Source organism: Bubalus bubalis, chromosome 1 (genome assembly GCF_019923935.1).
Source record: "Bubalus bubalis isolate 160015118507 breed Murrah chromosome 1, NDDB_SH_1, whole genome shotgun sequence".
Lineage (NCBI taxonomy): Eukaryota > Metazoa > Chordata > Mammalia > Artiodactyla > Bovidae > Bubalus > Bubalus bubalis.
Genome location: NC_059157.1, coordinates 87,437,631 through 87,457,137, shown reverse-complemented (window position 1 = coordinate 87,457,137; position 19,507 = coordinate 87,437,631). Strand labels below are relative to the sequence as shown.

Here is a 19,507-nt window from a genome sequence, read left to right as displayed (position 1 = left end):
ATTAAGGTTCTCTACAGCCCACTCTTTTTTTAATCCTATGCTAAGGGTTATCTGAAATATATTTCCAATCAACAAATTTTTATAAACTTACAGGGTCATATAGAGATTTCTGGGAATACTTAAAAGAGATGCAAAAAAAAAAAAAAAAAAACAGCGAGAGAGAGAGAGAGAGATGTAGGTTTATCTAATCCCAAGTATGTTCTTGGGCTTCCCTGGTGGCTCCGACAGTAAAGAATATGCCTGCAATGTGGGAGACCTGGGTTTGATCCCTGAGTTGGGAAGATCCCCTGGAGGAGGGCAGGGCAACCCACTCCAGTATTCTTGCCTGGAGAATCCTCATGGACAAAGGAGCCTGGCAGGCTATATAATCCATGGAGTCGAAAAGAGTCAGACACAACTGAACGACTAAGTACACACAAGTGTGTCCCAGATGGTGCCTTAAAAATCTGATTTTCCAGATAGTCACTTTTAACTGTCTTGTCTGGAATACCTTCACAGATATCTTATAAGATGTGATAATAACCTATTTTGCCTATTAGGTACGTATACATTTTAGATCTAGATAATTAACTCTTTACATCAACACTTTATTTTGTTTTCATACTTTCATAATCTGAGACAAATTGAGCAGCTTCACTCTAAAGATTACTGTGGCACTCTACCATGAACTGGGAATCGTGCATGGCCTTGAGGATTTAAGAACAAGTAGGTCAGGATCTTCGTAAAACAAGGTCTAGTAGGAGACACTGATAAACAAACTAATAATACAGTCTGGTACAAGTAAAACTCATTCATAACTGCCGAATGAATGAAGTGGCACGGAGCACAGAGGAAGCAAGAGGCAGAGACTCTGCCCGCTCAGTCAAGTGCCCATGTAGGAGGTACAAAGGCAGGGGTTGATAATGATACAGTATTTGGGGGGTAGCTCAGTCGATAAAGAATATGCCTGCAATGCAGGAGATGTGGGTTCGATTCCTGGATTGGGACGATCCTCTGGAGAAGGAAATGGCAACCCATTCTAGTATTCTCGCCTGGAGAATCCCATGGACAGAGGAGCCTGGCAGACTACAGTCCATGGGGTCGCAAGAGCTGGACAGGACTTAGCGACTAAACCACCACCACCGAGTTCTGCTTGTTTGTTTTTAAGATAAGACTGAAGCACAGGATCTTGTGACAGGCAGCAATAATCCTGCTAGAGATGAGAATGAGAACAGAGGTTAGTAGATGCCAGACCAAGAAGAACCTGTCTGACCCATCACAGAATGTGACCTTTGTTCTGTTAGCACTGGGAAGCCTTCAGGCAGGAGAATGGATGGGTGGGGAAAAACACATGGATGGAATCGTGGTGACTGGCAGGAGAGGGAATGGGAAGGGGGGTTCCACAGCTCCCATTAGGATACTAAGCAAGGACACTATTTGTGCTACTTAAGATTTTCTATCCATACAATCCAGTACAATTGAGCAGCCTATCCAGGCAACAAATGACAATGATTTAAAAAAAAAAGAAGGAAAAAATAGATGATGAACACCTGGAAAATACAATGGATTCAAATTTCATTCAGTCTCAGACTCTATGCAGGAATACAAGGACAGAAAAGATACGGCCATGCTCAAATGCCAGTAAGAAAAATTAAGCATGTAAATAAATACATAAGCTATATGTTTAACATATGAAAACTCCATAGGGAAAAATAGGGACAAAGTAGAAAAAAAAATGTACAAGTCAGAATTGTAACCCATATACATGGACATGTCTATAAAATAATGTCTTAAATGGTTAACATTTTAAATGTGAGTGGGTTATCTTTGTTTTTTCCTGTTTTACTAGGCTTATCTTTTGCCACAAGGTTATTTATAATTCAGTTTTTTTTAAATTAAATGTCAATACTTGTCTATCTAAGCTCAAATAAAAAAAAGACTGGCAAAATACACATAAAAATAGCATCATATAAACATTTGGGGTATAACCATGAATACTACTAACCTTGGTGATTTGATAAGTGTATTTTCTAACTACAGTCTATTTTGAATCTAGTTAATTTCTAAATATAATCTGTCTAAATATATAATAGACAATTTAGTATCCTAGTTCAAGATTTCTGAAAGTATATTTATTTAGAGCGTTCACAGGGTATTCTATAAGCTTGGAGAATGAAATGGCAACTCACTTCAGTATTCATGCCTGGAGAATTCCGTGGACAGAAGAGCCTGGCAAGCTTCAGCCCCTGGGGTCACAGAGAGTCGGACATGACTGAACGACTAACACTATAAGCTCACTGCCTTACTGAAATTGTATATGAAAACAGTAAAAAGTGTCTTTCCCAGTACAAAAGCTCTGCAGAAAATGCAGCTGAGGGTCCATGGGATTTAAGGCAGAAGTTAGGATTTTCAAGTAGCTATAATTATTTCCACACTGTAAACACACACAAAATGCCAAAAAAAAAAAAAAAAGTTTTAAGTCAGAACATAAGCATTCTGCATTGCGCAAACAACTGAAGAATTTAAAACTGAAATCACCAAGAGCAGTTAATACTTGACACTTTGTAAAACTTGTTGAAATTTATATCCTAAGGTTTATCTTTCATGAATCTTATGGCTAAACCAAAATTTTAAAATGTGTCAAGTTTTAAAACAAACAACATTTTAAAATTCTGGATTAAGTAGAAAAATCAGTGCTTCAGTTAAAGCTTTCCCCATGTCCTTCCTAGATGTCTGGAATCCCTTCTCCATTCGTCTCTGACATCCTCCGGATGGCTCTGGTTCAATCCATTCTTCTTAGACACAGTGATCATTAATCTGACCATGATACTCTTCTGCTCAAAAACTCCTTCAGTGATTCTCCATCAGCTGATGAATGAAATGAAGAGTCCTTAGTGTAACTATAGAAAGTTCTTCATGACCTGGTTGCAGACATACCTGTCACCTAGAACCCATTCTCAGAACACACCAAATTCACATACCAGCACACTACTTTCTCCTCCTGCCTGCAACACCCTTCCCCACCCTGTCCAACTCCTAATCCTTCCCAATTGATTTCTATGTTAACCTGTAATTTTTGTGCCCCCACTGCACAGAGTGATACCCCTCATACATTCCTGCCAGTAATTACCATAATGGCTGGCTGGTTGTCCATTTGTCTAACTAGATTTGAACTCATATAACCCAGGGACCGTATCATTCATGGCTGTATCCCAAAGCCTAGCATCGCGCTTGGCATTGTGAAGGCACTCAAGTATGGTTTGTCAGATGGACTGTAAAAATAACTGCTATCAAACATTCTGTTTGTGTGTGCATAATCAGAAAACACTGTGCCATTAAGAACAATATAATAATACACAGTAGTCCTTTTTCCTTAATGACACACTAGTATGTAAGTCTCTTGAAAGAATGTACCATCCACTCTCATCCAGCAACAATTTTTCTCAAAAGATATAAAAGAGAGAAGTTGGGCTGGGAGACGATTACTCAGTAGGAACAGAGGTATTTTCAACTGACTTATAAACCAAACACACAAAAATTAGGACAGGATTCATAAAGATACTTGAAACATTGTATATTTAGATGTCAGCCTAGATTTTAAAAAGAAGAAAAAGAAAGAAAGAAAAGGAAAAGAAGAAATATTAACAGAAAAGTCTCAAAAGGCTTGGACTGGTACTCTCAGACTCAAAAATAAAATACAAGAGAAAGAAAAACTTTTCAAATTCAGATGATCTCAAACCTTAAGAAAGACAAGCCTTTCCTATTGTTCTCTCACAATTTAATCCCCTTTGGGACCTGGGAGTATTTCAATAGCAGTATTTTTAGAAAGTACACATTCTGCTCAAGGGAGGGGGTGAGGGGGCAGGCATCATGATCACACGTGGGCACAAATAAGACTACCTTGAATTTTAACATCCTCATCTAACTTAGATAACACAACTTGGGAAATTAAATCTAGATAAGCGTCAAGGTCAAAGTGACACAGAAGCTCCTCATTTTTGATGCAGCCTTATTTAGACCATAGCTGAAAACCAGGAATCCAATGTATAGCCATTAAAAATCCACTTATTTTATGCCAGGCATAAAATAAAACAAACCCCCTGGGCCATAAAAAAAGAAGGCATTTTTACATTCTAAAGCTCAAATAATTTACACAGAGAGCCCCTATCCTCTCACTTAAAATATCTTACACTATTACTTTTAATCAAATTCTAACAAGATTCCCCAACTCACAGAAAGTAAGGAGGAGAAAACTAGGTCCAAGAACTCAGTCACCAGACATGTCCTTGCACTTTTTAGGTGCCAGACGCTGTTCTCGGTACATACTAGGAAACAAGCAGTGAACACACCAGACAATGCCCTGGTCCTCTTTCCCTAAGAATCCCTCTCTAGAGGCACCATAATCACCTGCACAGTTGTTTATTAAACAGATGTGGGGGCCTGACAGTCAAGGATTCCAGCTGGAGTGGGGCCCAGGAATCCACATTTTCCACAACCGGCGCCCCCTTCCCTGGGTTGTTCAGATGCAGGCCGTCCTCTGGTCATGTTCTTGATAAACAACAGCGTGAGAGCCTCTTTACTGAGCTGAAACCAGCAACTGAGCGTTGCACAGAGAAAAGAATGATCTGGTTGGAGGGATATCCATTATTTAAATGTGTTATATGGTGATAATTAAAGGATAGGTATCAATTATTTTGAAAGCTCACTCCTGTGAAATAGCGCCCATTTTCTAACACTGATGTTCAGCAGAGATGGTCCCAGTGAAGAGCTGTTGCCTGAATGAGCATGCAGGGTATGCAAAGTCCAGCGGGACGGGAAAAAAAATCCCCTCTTTGAGTGTTTACCACAGACTGAAACCCAAGGGATACTGCTCAGCCTCTTCCAGAGTCAGTCCCTCAAGGGGTGAGAATGCCCCTTCCTAGACGGTCACTGGATAGTCATGCAGGAACGGATGTGGGTGGAGGCAGCATGAGGAAGACAAAGTTCTTCACTCCTCCCCCTCCTGCAACAAGGCAGCTGAGTACCACCTCTTACTCTGCCGTTTCTCTCACACACCGTTATGGTGGCTGCATCAGAAAAATCTGGAAGTATTGAAGAACTGAATACAGCTTCCATAACTGTCTTCCAAAGGCCAGCCCACTTTTCAGTGGATTCCCGAGTCTGTGATTTCTTGCTATTTCCAGAAAGGAGGCAATCTCTGGTACTGGTAACATCATGGCCATAATTCTGAGCATTCACAAACTCAAGGTGACTTCAATAGAAGGTGGTGCCTTGTTTGGGGCTTCCCCAGTGGCTCAGCGGGTAAAGAATCCTCCTGCAGTGCAGGAGACACAGGTTTGATCCTTGGGTAAGGACAATTCCCCTGGAGAAGGAACCAGAAATCCACTCCAACATTCTTCCCTGGGAAATCCCAAGGACAGAGGAGCTTGATGGGCTACAGTCCATGTGTCTGCAGAGAGTTGGACATGACTGAGTGATGGAACACACATGCCTGGTTTGGGCATGGCCTGATCCATAAGCAGGTCCCCCAACCCACTACCCCCAGGAACTTGCCACCATTCCTAGGGGCCTGTGCTGAGGACTTCTCTTCTCTGCCTCCTCTCTTTCCCACTCTAGGTTTTCACTTTCATCCTAGAAGGGGCGGTCTACAGTACCAGCAATATAGCTGAGGACAGGGAATGAGAATACAGGTTAATCTGTTTCTCTCTTCCCTCACTAACATAAAACCCTGCTAGTTCTGGCAGTCCTCCTTGGAGGACTAAATGAAAAAGACTGTGGAACAAGGAGGGGATCTCTTCCCATCCTACTCTGTTTCTTGCTGTTACCAGAAGCGAAAAGCTCTGCAAAAACTCGAAATGGACAGGGATCTGTTTCAGGGATGGCTCTTCAGTCAAAATGCCCCTTTACGGATTTTCCTTTTTCAAACACGTACATTGAAAGGATCAGACCAGCCCTCTGCCAGATCTAAAATCACATATGACCCTCCAATAAGCAGAGTGAGTAGAAAGAAGAAAAGGCAGATGAATCTTGAAGCTTTTGTGGTAAAGAAAGAGAAAGACTGTGATCAAGAAACCAATTCAGTTAAAATATTAGGGCGTGACAACAAGGAGACAGAGCTTCTACTGTCCCTGACTTCAAAGTGACTGAGGCCACCACGGGGCCTGTTCTCTATTCCCTTGGATTTCTCCCTCTCATGGCCACTCAAGTGCTGAAATATAGGTTGAACTTTACCCCCATACCCTCCAAAGGGCCTGCTCATGCCATGGGGCACCTACATTACCTTGGGGATCTTTTCTTGAAACATCTTCACTAGACAAGCTCTAGAGTTCTCTTTGCTCATTGTTGTACTGAAGGTACTGTGTGGTTGTGGTTAGTTGCTCAGTCGTGTCCGACTCTTTGTGACCCCACAGATTATAGCCTGTTAGGCTCCTCTATCCATGGGGATTCTCCAGGCAAGAATACTAGAGTGGGTTGCCATGCCGTCCTCCAGGAGATTTTCCCAACCTTGGCACTGAACCCAGATCTCCCGCACTGCAGGCAGATTCTTCACTGTCTGAGCCACCAGAGAAGCCCAACTGAAGGTACAGTACATTACAGATTAAACTGACTTTTATCTACTGGCCTGGAGCCCTACCCAGCATCTCCAACCCTGCTTCTGCAGGGATAAAAACAGAGTTCCACACTGACAATTTCCAAACAACCATCTGGAAAACTGTCCATTCATAAACAGCGACTGCCAGCAGTAGAGTAGTACTTGTATTTTTTTTAATGACCATTAGCAGAATATAAAACAGGTGGTTATGGCTATTTCTGGGTTTCAAATTAAAAGGTAAGTAAAAGCTGCACTTTTAAGACAGTCAAACAGCATGCATTTTAGCCCAAACATCTGGTGTCTCAACGTCAGACCTCTTTGGAGAGAAACTAGGAGCAGGGAGGAGAGTAATACATATGATCATGAAGCTCCATGGCTTTGCAGTCTTAGAGCTTCTGACAGTTCTTTCCCCATAATGTCAACCCTCTCCTATTTTTTCTATCTACCTGGAAGCTGATTTACTTCCTGTTCCTATCACTTGCTCCCAAAATGAGAGCCATAATTACAGTTCAATCACAGGCTACAAAGTGAGAATCTCAGGCAGTTTGACATGACCTGAGCTGTCCAACTACACGTGACATCAGCAACTGCTGTATTCTCCCAAAGTCCTCTTCCTCAAACCCCTCAGATTCTGAACAGTTGTGACCAACCTCACAAGGATCAATACCCTGATCTTTTGCTGTGACATGAACTCAAAGCAGTACTCTAGCTGCAGTCTAGAATGGGACACTCATTCGTGTACCACTTGACACACCACCTGAGAGAGGAGCTCTGGAGACCCCAGAACAGGTGAGCCTGGACCTTCCCAGTGGCTGACCAAGGTTGACCTCACCTCCAACTCAGGCCGTTCCTCCTCTGTCAAGTCTTCCGAGACCAACAAGCTGAAAAACTACTTAAGAGGATACAAATATATACGCACATACAAACCCATGCTCAAGTGATAGTTTTCTTAAAAAGTAATCTTATCATCTCAACTCCTGACCAAGGCTGACCTCATCTGGCCCCTGGCTCCTTTCCATTCTGTTGTCTCTGCCTGTTCTGACACCTGTGCCAACATGAGCCTGCCCCAGGATCTTGAAACAGGCTTTTCCCTCTGCCTGGAAAGTCCTTTGCTCTGATTTGCTCATTTCCTGATCTTCCAAGAAGATTTCCTGGAGAAGGAAATGGCAATCCACTCCAATATTCTTGCCTGGGAAATCCCATGGACAGAAGAGCCTGGTGGGCCACAGTCCATGGGGTCACATAAAGTTGGACATCACTGAACGATTAACATTCATTCACATTAATTCAAGTATCATGTAGGTCTTGGGTCAGGTGTCACCCAGCAGACAGGCCTCACGAGCATCCTCTCTATACCTTACTCCACACTCACTACTTCTGTCACGTCCTCTTCCCTCATCTCACTTTATTTTACTACAAAGCACATTATATATAAATCTATATAACTTTCCCATCAGAATACAAACCCTCTGTAAACAGAGACACATTAAGACATTCACACTAGATTCTGAAAAGTGATGACCCATCTAAGATCTTCCAAAAGATTAAAATTAAATTATTTTAATTATTTCTAAGAGTATATGTACTATTGTATAAAATGATAAAGCACCAATGTTAAGTGGGGAAAAAAAATCAAGTTTCAAAATCCTGAAGAAGACTTTCACTTTTTCTAAAAATATGTATACATGTAGACACGCGTATCAGAAGTGATCTAGCAGAACTTGTCTCTGGGTGGTTATGTATGAGTTGTGCTTTTTTTTCTTTTTGATTTTTCTTTAATTTCATACCTGTTTTAGAAGAGTGTATATTACTATTCAAAGGCAAGCAAAACAAACAAACAAACAAAAATCCCAAAGTATTGTAGTTGATTCTAAAAGGCAAGTAAAAACAAGTCAGTGAAAAAATGCAAGCAATGAACCTAGAGAAGACAAACAGCTAAATACTAATAGTACAAATAGTACATAATAGCAATTTCTTCGTATCATAATAAATGTAACATTCCCAAATAAGATCTTATTTACCTACCTCTAATAGAACAATGGAACAATTAAACTGATTACCACACACATTTTCGGCTTTGATTAATATAGCACAATGCCAGCTGTCCAGCTGCTGCTGCTGCTGCTAAGTCACATCAGTCGTGTCCGACTCTGTGCGACCCCATAGACGGCAGCCCACCAGGCTCCCCGGTCCCTGGGATTCTCCAGGCAAGAACACCTGTCCAGCCAGAGTATGTTTTTTAGTACTTTGACAGCAAAGACGATAAAAGGTTAAGAGTTTACATCTCACGCTACCTGTTCCCAGTTACCAAAATATAAAATTCAAAGAATTTCATTCCTTGTTATAAGCACAGCAGTTACAGAAAAAAAATTATGACCTGCAGGTCATATCCATATTTTGTATAAATTTTAATATAAAGAGTAAAGCAGAAATTTCTAACATATCATGTAGCTATCACATAAAATGAGTACTCATGAGAGCATTCAAATACCATTTTCACGTCTTTTCTGTCATTTGCGCTATTTATCATAAAGGACATATAAGAGGTGTCCTTTAAAAGGGGATGATGCTCCTTCAAAAGTATGTTGTGCTATTCTAAACAGCTGTATTTTATATACATGGAAAAGTTGACTTTTGATTTAATCCCCTAATTATAACACTTATTTTGGCTGAATGAAGAGAAGTGGAAAGAGATATAAAATAGCTCAATCCTCATCTACCATCACCAGAAACCAATATAGATTGTCTAAAGTTTACAAATCAAGAATAGTAAATAGACACATGTACAGAAAGATCAGAAGGAACAGACTGAAGGAGATTAAAACAGTTTCCTCTAAGAGTGGGCCACCCCTGTCAAATACTCCACAGCCCGTGAGACACGCTGGTACTTATTTTAAGAAGGGAAGGAAGATTTGTGCTATGTCTGCCTTCCCCACAAAAACTGCAGGAGTGTTTTGAACCAATGCCATGCTGCACTGGATTCCCAGAGGTTAGCACAGCGCCTGGCATGAGTGGTACCAAAGGGATTCTTGTTAAAAACATTGGTGAGCTTTTCAAATCAAACGATGAAAATGTTAGGAACACACAGAGGAAATACCCAAAGCATTTTCATGTGATCTTTCCAGTAAAACAAAAGTCTTCCTAACCTATCCTGCATACACCTGTTACCCTACGGAGTTTTGGCTGGCATTCTAAAGCTGGAAGAGACCTTAGCTATGAGGGCCATCTCCTTTCCTTTATAATCAAAGACTGAGAGAATATTTTGGCTCAGAGTCACATGGCTACTCGAAGTGATGATTCAGGTGATCTCACAAAAATGAGTTGGTATTTTTGAGGCTCTATTAACTCTACCCAGTTTCACGTTGCAGATTAAAAATACATATACCTCCCTCATACCTGCAGAAAGTATCTAAATATTCAATTATTTGGCATTATAAACATTCCATTTATTTGTAGCCTCGATCGTAACTTTTCTCATTTGAACAAGTGAATGGAGTTCATTTTTCCTTTGGAGAATTTTTGCCAACACAGGATCATAAATTCTTTTATCCTCTTTTATACAAAGGTATTCACTAGGTCATAACCAGTTTTCTGAAATAGGTAATTCATATAATTTTTTAAGTATAAAAAGGTCTAAAATGAAGAAGTCTCCCTCCTATTCCTCATTCCTTCACCCAGTCTCTCATCCTTCCCAAATAGTTAACACAACAGTGGGAACAGACTTTTTCCATACTCCCCCATTTTCAAATGCAAATGGGAGCATACTATACACAGTGGTTTGTATCTTGTTTTACAAAGATTTTTAAATGTATTTTTCTTATCAGTATACAAAAAGCTTTATCATTCTTTTTGACAGCCACATAATAGTCCACTACATGGATACATGGTGATCTACCAATTAGTCCACTATTGATAAGACTTCATTTTAATCTTCATCTCTTGCTAATTAAAACAACACTGCAATGACTAAATTTGTAGTGTCAACTTTGGGCTTGTTTTGCAAGCTGTATACATCCAGTGGAATTTCTAAAAGGGAACTGTTAAATCAGGGTATGTGAAGGTATGATGTTGATAGAGTTCATCAAATTTCCCTCCAAAATGGTGTCTCGATTTACACTCCCGCTAGCAGTATACCAGAGCTCCTGTATACCTACACTGAACTCAAGTTTTGATTATCAGACAGGTGGAATATGGTACCTTGCTATAGGCTTAATTTTTATCTTTTTAGGAGACTAACCCTTTTTATGTGTTTAAATATAAATGTATAAAGTATATATAATTTCCTCTCTCAAATGCCAGGAGCATCAATTCTTTATTGTACTGAGCACTGACCCAGGCCATCTGCAGGCCATGGTCTTATCTGCACTCAAAACATTTTCTAAACCCTGCCTTCTGTTTGGGTCTTCTTCCCAAGTTGAGCAGAAGCAGCAGTCACAGAATGCTGTAGGTTTTGAATTCAGGAAGGAGGATGACTCCTCACTCTACCACAAGATTTGTGAGACTTTTGATTAGCTACTGGACCTCTCCAAGCCTTAAATTATGTGTCTGTAAAAGGGAGTAAAGATTCCTGTCTCATAAGGTTGCTCTGAGTATTAGGTGGTTGTATAGGTTGAAAGCCCCAAGCACAGGGCTTGGATCTTACTAGGGCCTCAATTAAGGATGGTTTAGTTTTGTTGTCACTAATCTGTCAGGCACAAAGGAACACTTGACTAAACAACTAAAGCAAACTTTAGTTGTTTCACTGCTTTGGCATATTTCCAGTTAAATACCCCCAGGGGTTAAACACTGAGGGATAACCCTGCTGGAGCCGTACCAGTACTTGGCATTCATGACTGCCACACAACGAATTATTTCTAGTCACAAAACCAATTTGTTTCTCTGTCAACACCCAACCATTCTGTATAAGGATGTCCACTCACTTGGAATGCTGATTTTTTGCAAGAATGTGCTTTTCTGCCTGCATCTAAGACTTGCTGGGTCAAGGAGCAGCAGGAGGGACCAAGGGAAATCATGTCCACTCACCCTGCTGGTACAGCTCCTACCCCATCTCCCCACGAGTCTGCCTCGGCAAAGGATGCTCATCAAACCATGCTTAGAGAGAAGAGAGTGAGAAGATACTTTGAAAGCCCGTTCAAAGTCCTCATGCAATGTGTGACACTCATGAAACAGTGAGTGTGTTCTGAACCACACAAGTCACACATACCAAATGCACATTTGGCTTATCATGAGTTCATCTGGAAAACAGAGACGTGCAGGTTTATCTCCTCCACTAATTTACGAGCTATTTGAGGGCAGTTTCAGTCTTTTATTCATCTTTGTATCCCACACCTTAGCAACATACTCAACACATAGCAGTCAAATTTCTGGAACGGACAGGCTCAAGAGAAACATGACTTCTTGAACTTTTATTTCATGCTAATCCTCTCTCTTCAGTAGACAGTCTGGATTACCTTCCCGAGTTTGAATGTACGTCAATCTGTTTTCTAGTTATCATAGCTGCACTGGCATTTTTGGTATATCTGCACACGAGTGTACTTCATCAGAACTCTGGTAATACTTTGAAGGAAAATTGTTTTCTTCTTTATAAAATTCACTATTACCCTTTTTTACATATTCTCCACTGAGATGAAATGTTTGCTTCAAAAAAATTAGAAGTTGTGATTAAGTTTATTGCAGATCAATTTGAGGTACACTTGCAATTCAACATACATTTAGAGTGTACAATCGAGTTAGTTTTCAAGGAAATGTCCTCAGCAAGAAACAGAATCCTCAAGTTAGACATCTGGCAGACACCCTGTTAAACCCAAAAGACAGATTCTCACTTGAAGAAAAGTATGGTTTCAATACTCTAAAACAGTCTATATTTCTACTTCACTGCCAAAAGTAGGTTCTGTGTTTTCCATTAACCTGGAAGCTCAAGATTCTCACAAAATACTCACAGCTGAGGACTTCTGGAATTTTCCAGTCATCTTTGTTGCTGCAGGCATGAGCCTCAGATGATGCCCTTCAACACAACATAGGTATCTTATGCCACCAAACTATTACTGATTATTTTATACAGTGCTTTCAAATCACTATTTGAAATGTAATCACCATGAAAATTCAGAGCACAAAACTCCTTTTTCTTACATAAATGATGCCGTGGTCAACATTTAACTTAACAGCTGGTATCAGAGGCACTATTAACATTTGATGAAACTATCTCCTACACTTCAGCACACTAGTATCATGGCTCAACCCATTTATCAGCCACACTCAGCCATAGTGAAAAGCAAATATTCTCTGAACTTTAAATCAAGAGCCAAACACTCTCTAGAGAACTTTATGGTACCCATCCCCTACCATGTCTCAAAAATGCCCACTTTAAGGGCAGGAGGGTATTACCCTGTGAAAAGCCACTAATAAGTGTTTTAGTGAAAAGTGTATTCGTGAAAAGCCACTAATAAGCGTTTTAATGATCCATCAACAGAGATTCACTCCCTCACCTGAGCTAGGTACAGAGGACAAAAAGATAAATGAGACACAGCCCCTGCTCCTTGGGTCTAGTGATCCTGTCTTACCTTCTATCAATGGCACTACACTGGGACACTCAAAGGAACAGTCAAAAAGAGTATATGTGAAACAGGCCACACTGTTACCCATTCTGGAACAAAGGAAGGAAAGGTCCAACTAAATTACATATTCAGATGTATTTTGAAGGAGCACAGTTCAGAAGGTTGGTGGGCAAGATGGTGTGGAAAAAGAATCAGAGTTTCTGAGTCAGAGAGACCCAGTCTCAAATCTCACCCCTGAAACTTATCCCAGTTATGATTTGGGATAAATTGTTCTCCCCTGGGAGTGCTCTCCCTCCCGCCCACCTTGGGGAAGGTGTTCTGGGTTCTCCCAGTGACTGCAGGATGCTCCTGGTAATTAGTGGGCAGGGCCACAGATGCCAAATGTCCTGCAAAGGACAGGAGAGTCCAGTTCAGCAAAGAATTGTTCCTTCCAAGATGCCACCTCTGGGAATTATCTTATCCTCAGTTTCCTCAGTTGTCAGAATTTTAAGCATACCAACATTCCAGGCTGAGGGTAATGTTTAAAAAGACGATACAAGTAAAAGTACCCAGCCCAAAGAGTGCACAGTCGGCTTTTGATAAATGCTGTTCTTGCCTCACTATCATGTGTGATACAGCAAAGAAACAAAATTGAGAGATCGTTTTCTCAAAGCAAGGAAAATTAGAAGGCAGGTATCCTCTGAATTTCACAGTTTAGCAGTACCTGTTGAACGGGGCTTCACAAAAATTCTCTAAATTGAGACCAAACACTCTTTATGACCCAGTGCTAAATCTAATTGTCTTAACGCCTCTTTCACACTGCCCGCACTGATGTATACAGCCCTCAAGAGATCATAATCCCAGGCCTTTGCTCAGCCTAGAAGATCCATCCCCTATTTCCATCTTCCTGGCTAGGTTCTCTACCTGTGGAAAACACCATCAGTGCCCTGAAGGCCCAGATAAAACCACCGCCCCCATGAAGCCCTCCTGGCTCTCCCCTATCACTTTTGCTGAGCCCATTCATTGCACACTCATAAACCGGGCTAAACGTTACAGCCATGAATTGAATTCAACTGCAGTTTTCATTTCTATATAATTAAAAACAAATTAATATAAGCACTTTCTGGATGTGGTCAACCACCGAAGATAAAGAGTATTAACAAGCAATTCAACTGCCAACACCTGAATTCACATACGTACCAGTGTTGATGCAAACAGACTTTTAACTGCTGCAGGTTAATGAGAGCAGCAGAGAATACAGTATATAAATGACGTGTTCACAGCAAATGATGTCCAAATATCTTACAGCACACCATAAAAGCAAAAGTTTTCCTGTGATTCAAGTGGGGAAATATTGGAAAACCTGAATCATGGCATGGTACACAGTGGTACAGTCATGGCAACTCCTCAAAAACTTTGTTTTTTTCCTAGTTGGTACCATATGCATTTTGTGAGTAGCCAAAAAACAGCTGCCAGGATAATGCTGTAAATTTTATTTTTATTGGTCTTGTGGTTACGTCTGTGTTTAATTTTCAATTCTGTTCTTAAGGAATTGTTAAGGAATTCTGTTCTTAAGGAATTTATGTCCCATTTGTATTTTTACCTACACAAGTTACATCACGAAACTCATGTAAGTCAACACTGGGAGTGCAAAAAATGAGACTGTACAACTCAAGTTTGAGAGAATGCACTTCGAGTACAAGAAAAAGTCAGGATGCAGACATTAATCCTTAATAAATGTTAAGTGGCCTCTGAGTTGCAGGTACTGCACAAACTTGTTCTTTAACTGAAAAGTAGCTATGTGACTCTGGGAATGTTTCTTTAGCTGTTTTTTATAGCAAAACTAGAATACTGATCATACATGTCTGTCCAACCTCAGGTGTAGTATTTTTTAAAGTATTCTGTTAATTGTAATGTGCCAGACACACCATGGCAACCCACTCCAGTGTTCCTGCCTGGGAAATCCCATGGACAGAGGAGCCTGGCAGGCTACATGGGGTTGCAAGGAGTTGGACATGACTTAACAACTAAACAAGACACGTCATAGGTACTAGGATGGCTGTTTTCAAGTGGTCTCCTCAGCTTCTCCCAGTTCCTTGAAACAGCCTTTTTCTCAGTCATCTTTACATTCCTATCACACCCAGTCCCATGTCTGAACAGACTCCCCTGCATCTAAAATCACCAGTACAAAAGGTAAACCAGGCTCCCACTAAAACCAGGAGTTTTTACTGCCTCTAAAAGAAACAGCCAAAATACTCTTACATTTTGAAATAAGACCACAGCGACAAATCACAATTCTGTTTCCAATCTTGTTAACACCAGGGTGTTGTGTTACTAGCACATTCGGTACTACTAAGCGTTTCCATTTGTTTCATTAAACTTTCAGTAAAGGCTTTGTGTTTATGTCCTTGAAAAGAAAAGATTTAAGCTCATTTAAAAGGTAAAACACCCACACAAAAGATTATCCACTATCCCCTTAACATCTGGCAAGTTCTAAAACGGATGAAGGATAAAATTAGAGTTCATATAAGCACAATTAAAATTATGATTGTCAAAAAGCGGCAGTCTGTGCCTCTCTGGAGATAAGGAGAATGGAGAAGTGGTAAGCAGACAGACAAGTTGCGGGAGTGGCTAGCACCCGAAAGAAAAAGAGATTAGATTTGAGAAGTGGCCAAAAAACCAAAATAGGGCAGGGAGGCGGCAAGCTTTCAGGACAATTCTGATAGGAACATGAAATTGGCCCTTCTAATCCTGACTCAAGGCTAGTTCCGAGTCTACTTCAGGTTTCTCTTCAATACTGTTTCCATATTATCATCCAAGATCGTCAGTGCTGTTACAGTGACGGCAGGCACCAAGGGCTGTCTGCCTACACCAGCGTTCTGACATTCTGGTTGAGCCCTGTCAGACTTCAAAACTATTTTTAACTACTATGTAAGTCTGAATTTTAAATTCTCTCTTAAGAGGGCAATAATAGCTAAGTCTCACAGAAGAAGTCTTCTAGTTGTAATAGGAACCTTCTTGGAAAGATGTGGCAGTTTTGTTAAGACGGTCATATAAATGCAAATGCTTCACAAGCAGGGAAACTGAGGAACACATAAACGCCCAGGATCCAATCACAAGACAGGAATGAATCCTGATGGAAGCAGCTCAATCAGTTACAGTTCTGCTTCCTATCCAGTTTTCTTTGAAGCTCTCCAGGAAGCCTTTAACGACCTAAGTAAACACAGCTTTCAGGAGACCGTCCTTCCAATCACGAGTCATCTTCTAGTGCAATGTGGGGGAAGAGGCAGCAGTAAGCCTCTCTAGCCAGCAAAAGTTTTAAACAGCGAGTTGTATATCACTTAACCCCTCTTCCTCCCTCAGGACAGATGAAAAGACTCCGGAACAGGTATTTTTATTAATCATGAATTTTTCAAAAAGCTCGATTTTACAGCAGCAGGTGGAGGAAGGAGAAAAAACTGCAAAAAAGGGGCACGTTTTTATTATTACAGAAACCAAGACAGCTCGAGTCCAGGTTTCTGGAATCCATCTGGGATCTTGAGGCAGATGTTTTCTCCGAGATTTGGGAAAGAAGGGTGGCATCATTTAAATGTCAGGAAATGGTAAATAAGACTAGCAACGGTTTGACATTTTGATGGGGTCTTGGGAACTCAGCATCATCATTCTTAAAAAAAAAAAAATACTTTGAGAAGCTACGATTAAGACGGCAAAATCCCAGCCGAGCGGGTGGCGCTCCAAAGCGTTACCTTTCCTATCGCAGTGGTTTTCGGATCGCGCCCTCCTCGCCCTGGCGGACGGCTGGGCTCACTACTCTTTCTCATTACCGCCGGCAGGACGCCGGGGGACTCGCTTCTGCCGGAGAACTTAGAGCAGACGCGAGTGTGGGACTGGAACCGAACCGCGTCCGGGGACGGGAGATGGGGGGCTGAGCGCCCCGCGGGCTGGCCCGGCCGCTGGCCACGGACTTCACCAGGATTTACAGACCAAGTGATGCGGCGCGGGAACTGAGAGAGAAGGAAAAAACTTCAGCAATGGAAGAAGGAGAACAGAAAGTGAGGAGCTCAGCCTGGCCGACAGCGGCCGGCTGCGGGCACCGGGGCCAGGAACCCCCCGTCCTGAGTCGGCGCGGGGCCCCCGACGACCCCCGCGGCTCCCACCTGGCAGCGTCCCGGCCCGGCGCGGGCGGCTGGCTTGTCCCTGGCCTCTCCTCCTCTTCCTCTTCCTTGTCCCGGGAAGGGCTTCGGGGAGCAAAGAATCGGGAAAAGCTATGCCAGGGGGCGCCGCCCCTTCTCCGGCCGCCGGACATCTCCCCGGCGCGGCAGCCGGTCCGAGGCCGTCCGCTGGGAACGCGTGAGGCGGTGTCCGGAGCCCGGTCCGGGGCCGTGGGACCCGGCGAGGGCAGGAGCGACTCGGCGCGGGCGGCCGGCGCGGCTCAGTCCATCCCGGGCGGTAGAAGCGCGGGCGCGAAGGGCTGCCAGCACTACTCCTTCTCGTGCTCTGAGGCGGCTCCTCCCTCCACCCCCGGGCCGCCCGCCCCCAGGAGGAGCCAGAGGCCGCGGCTCCGCCCCGAGCCCGGGCCCGGCCGCCGCCTCTGGCCGGTCCCCGTTCTCAGTATGGGCCTGAGATCCGGGGGGACGCGCCACCCCGCAACGCCGGGCTCCGGGCTTCCAGCCCAAAAGAGCTCAGCCTGCCAGCCCATTTGTCTTTTCTCTCAATTTTTTCTATAACTGATTTGTTTTTCTATCGTCCAGTCAGTGCAAGGAACGGTTTTCAGACTTTTGAAACAAGTTCATTAATTAAAGTTTGAAAGAAACTCATGAACTAAACTGCGGTACCAGAGTGCCCTAGGCTGCCTTTCAGCTAACGAACAATAATTCCTTAAACAGTTTCCCAGGGCTGAAAAAGTTGCAGCTACCCCGTGGTCCAGTCTCAGAAGTTGAGGGCGCCGTAAGTATCGGTTCTGGTCTGTCAACAGGTCCTTTCTGGTTCGGCTGGCTTACTGTCTGTGGGGTAACTTATCTTAACCCAGATGTGCTTTGATATTTCTCACACTCCGTGTTATTAATACATACTGCTCCCCGGCGAACCCGCTTGCAAAAATGACGCTGATCAAAAACAAGTATAATTCAAACTATGGGGAAACAAATATTTTGTAGTCATTACACAGACGTCACTGAAATCTGGAAACCAAAAGGTCCTTAAGATTTACTTTGAATTATGTCTAAATACCAGAGAAGGCAATGGCACCCCACTCTAGTACTCTTGCCTGGAAAATCCCATGGATGGAGGAGCCTGCTAGGCTGCAGTCCATGGGGTCGCTAAGAGTCGGACATGACTGAGCGACTTCACTTTCACTTTTCACTTTCATGCAATGGAGAAGGAAATGGCAACCTACTCCAGTGTTCTTGCCTGGAAAATCCCAGGAACGGGGGAGCCTGATGGGCTGCCGTCTATGGGGTCGCACAGAGTCGGACACGACTGAAGCGACTTAACAGCAGTAGCAGCAGCATGTCTAAATACAGTCGTTTGACTTTTCTTAGTTTTATTTTTTTTATACATACAAAAAGCTGTAATAATTTATGTATGCAACTTGATGAGACTGAAAATAAATATACACCATGAAACTGTCATCACAATCTATGCTATAAAACCATCCATGACTTCCAGAACTTTCCTCCCACTCTCTTATTATTATAAACAATTATGACATAAGATCTGCCCTCTTAGCAAAGTTTTAAGTATATAATACAGTACTGTGAACTACAGGCACTGTGCTGTAAGTAGAACTCAAAGATTTACTCATCTTGCATAACTTCAACTTTCCCTTTGACTAATACCCTGTTTATTAATAATGCCCTGTTTTCCCTCCCCCAACCCCTGGCAACTCCCTTTCCACGCTGCTTCTATGGATTTGACTGTTTTAGATTCATCAGTATAAGTGAATCCAAATATATGTATTTGTCCTTCTGTTTCTGACTTATTTCACTAATATAGTAGCATAGATTGTTTTTTTTTAGTTTTGTATATCCTGGTGGCTAGTAGAGAAAATATCAAGGGGCCCATTCACCCCAGGTGGTTTGTTTTAAAACCAAGCTGCCCCTGAGAGGGTGTAGAAGTCATAAAAGTGATTATCTTATACCTGTTCGCTAAAAACTCTATACAAGTAAATGAGATAAAATGAAATGTCCAAGGCAGTTCTGACTTGAGGGAGGGGAAGGAAGGTACCCTGAGGTTGGCCTGCTCTGACTGGAGTCCTGGAGGAGAAGATTGTTTATGGGTAGACAGGATGTCCATAAGCCCCATTTCAGCATTAGCTGAGGGCTGTTGAACTTTCCTGCCACAAAGGTAGCTGCCTCCGAGAAGCACTCTAACCCCTACCAACTGGAGCGGAGACCAAGGCCGC

The 19,507-nt window shown here is 42.3% G+C and overlaps 1 protein-coding gene across 3 annotated transcripts in view; it reads right to left on the bottom strand.

Annotated features, from left to right (window-relative positions):
• CRYBG3 (crystallin beta-gamma domain containing 3) overlaps positions 1-17,619 on the bottom strand; it is a 120,084-nt gene extending 102,465 nt beyond the window's left edge. The window contains exon 1 of one of the 3 annotated variants that reach the window (XM_044940695.2): positions 17,262-17,619. In XM_044940695.2, coding sequence (XP_044796630.2) covers positions 17,262-17,410 — 149 coding nt within the window. In that variant the 5' untranslated portion in view covers positions 17,411-17,619. The remainder of the gene's footprint in view (positions 1-17,261) is intronic. The other 2 variants (XM_044940690.2, XM_006074556.4) reach the window with 2 other exon arrangements.
• Positions 17,620-19,507: the final 1,888 nt, after the last annotated feature.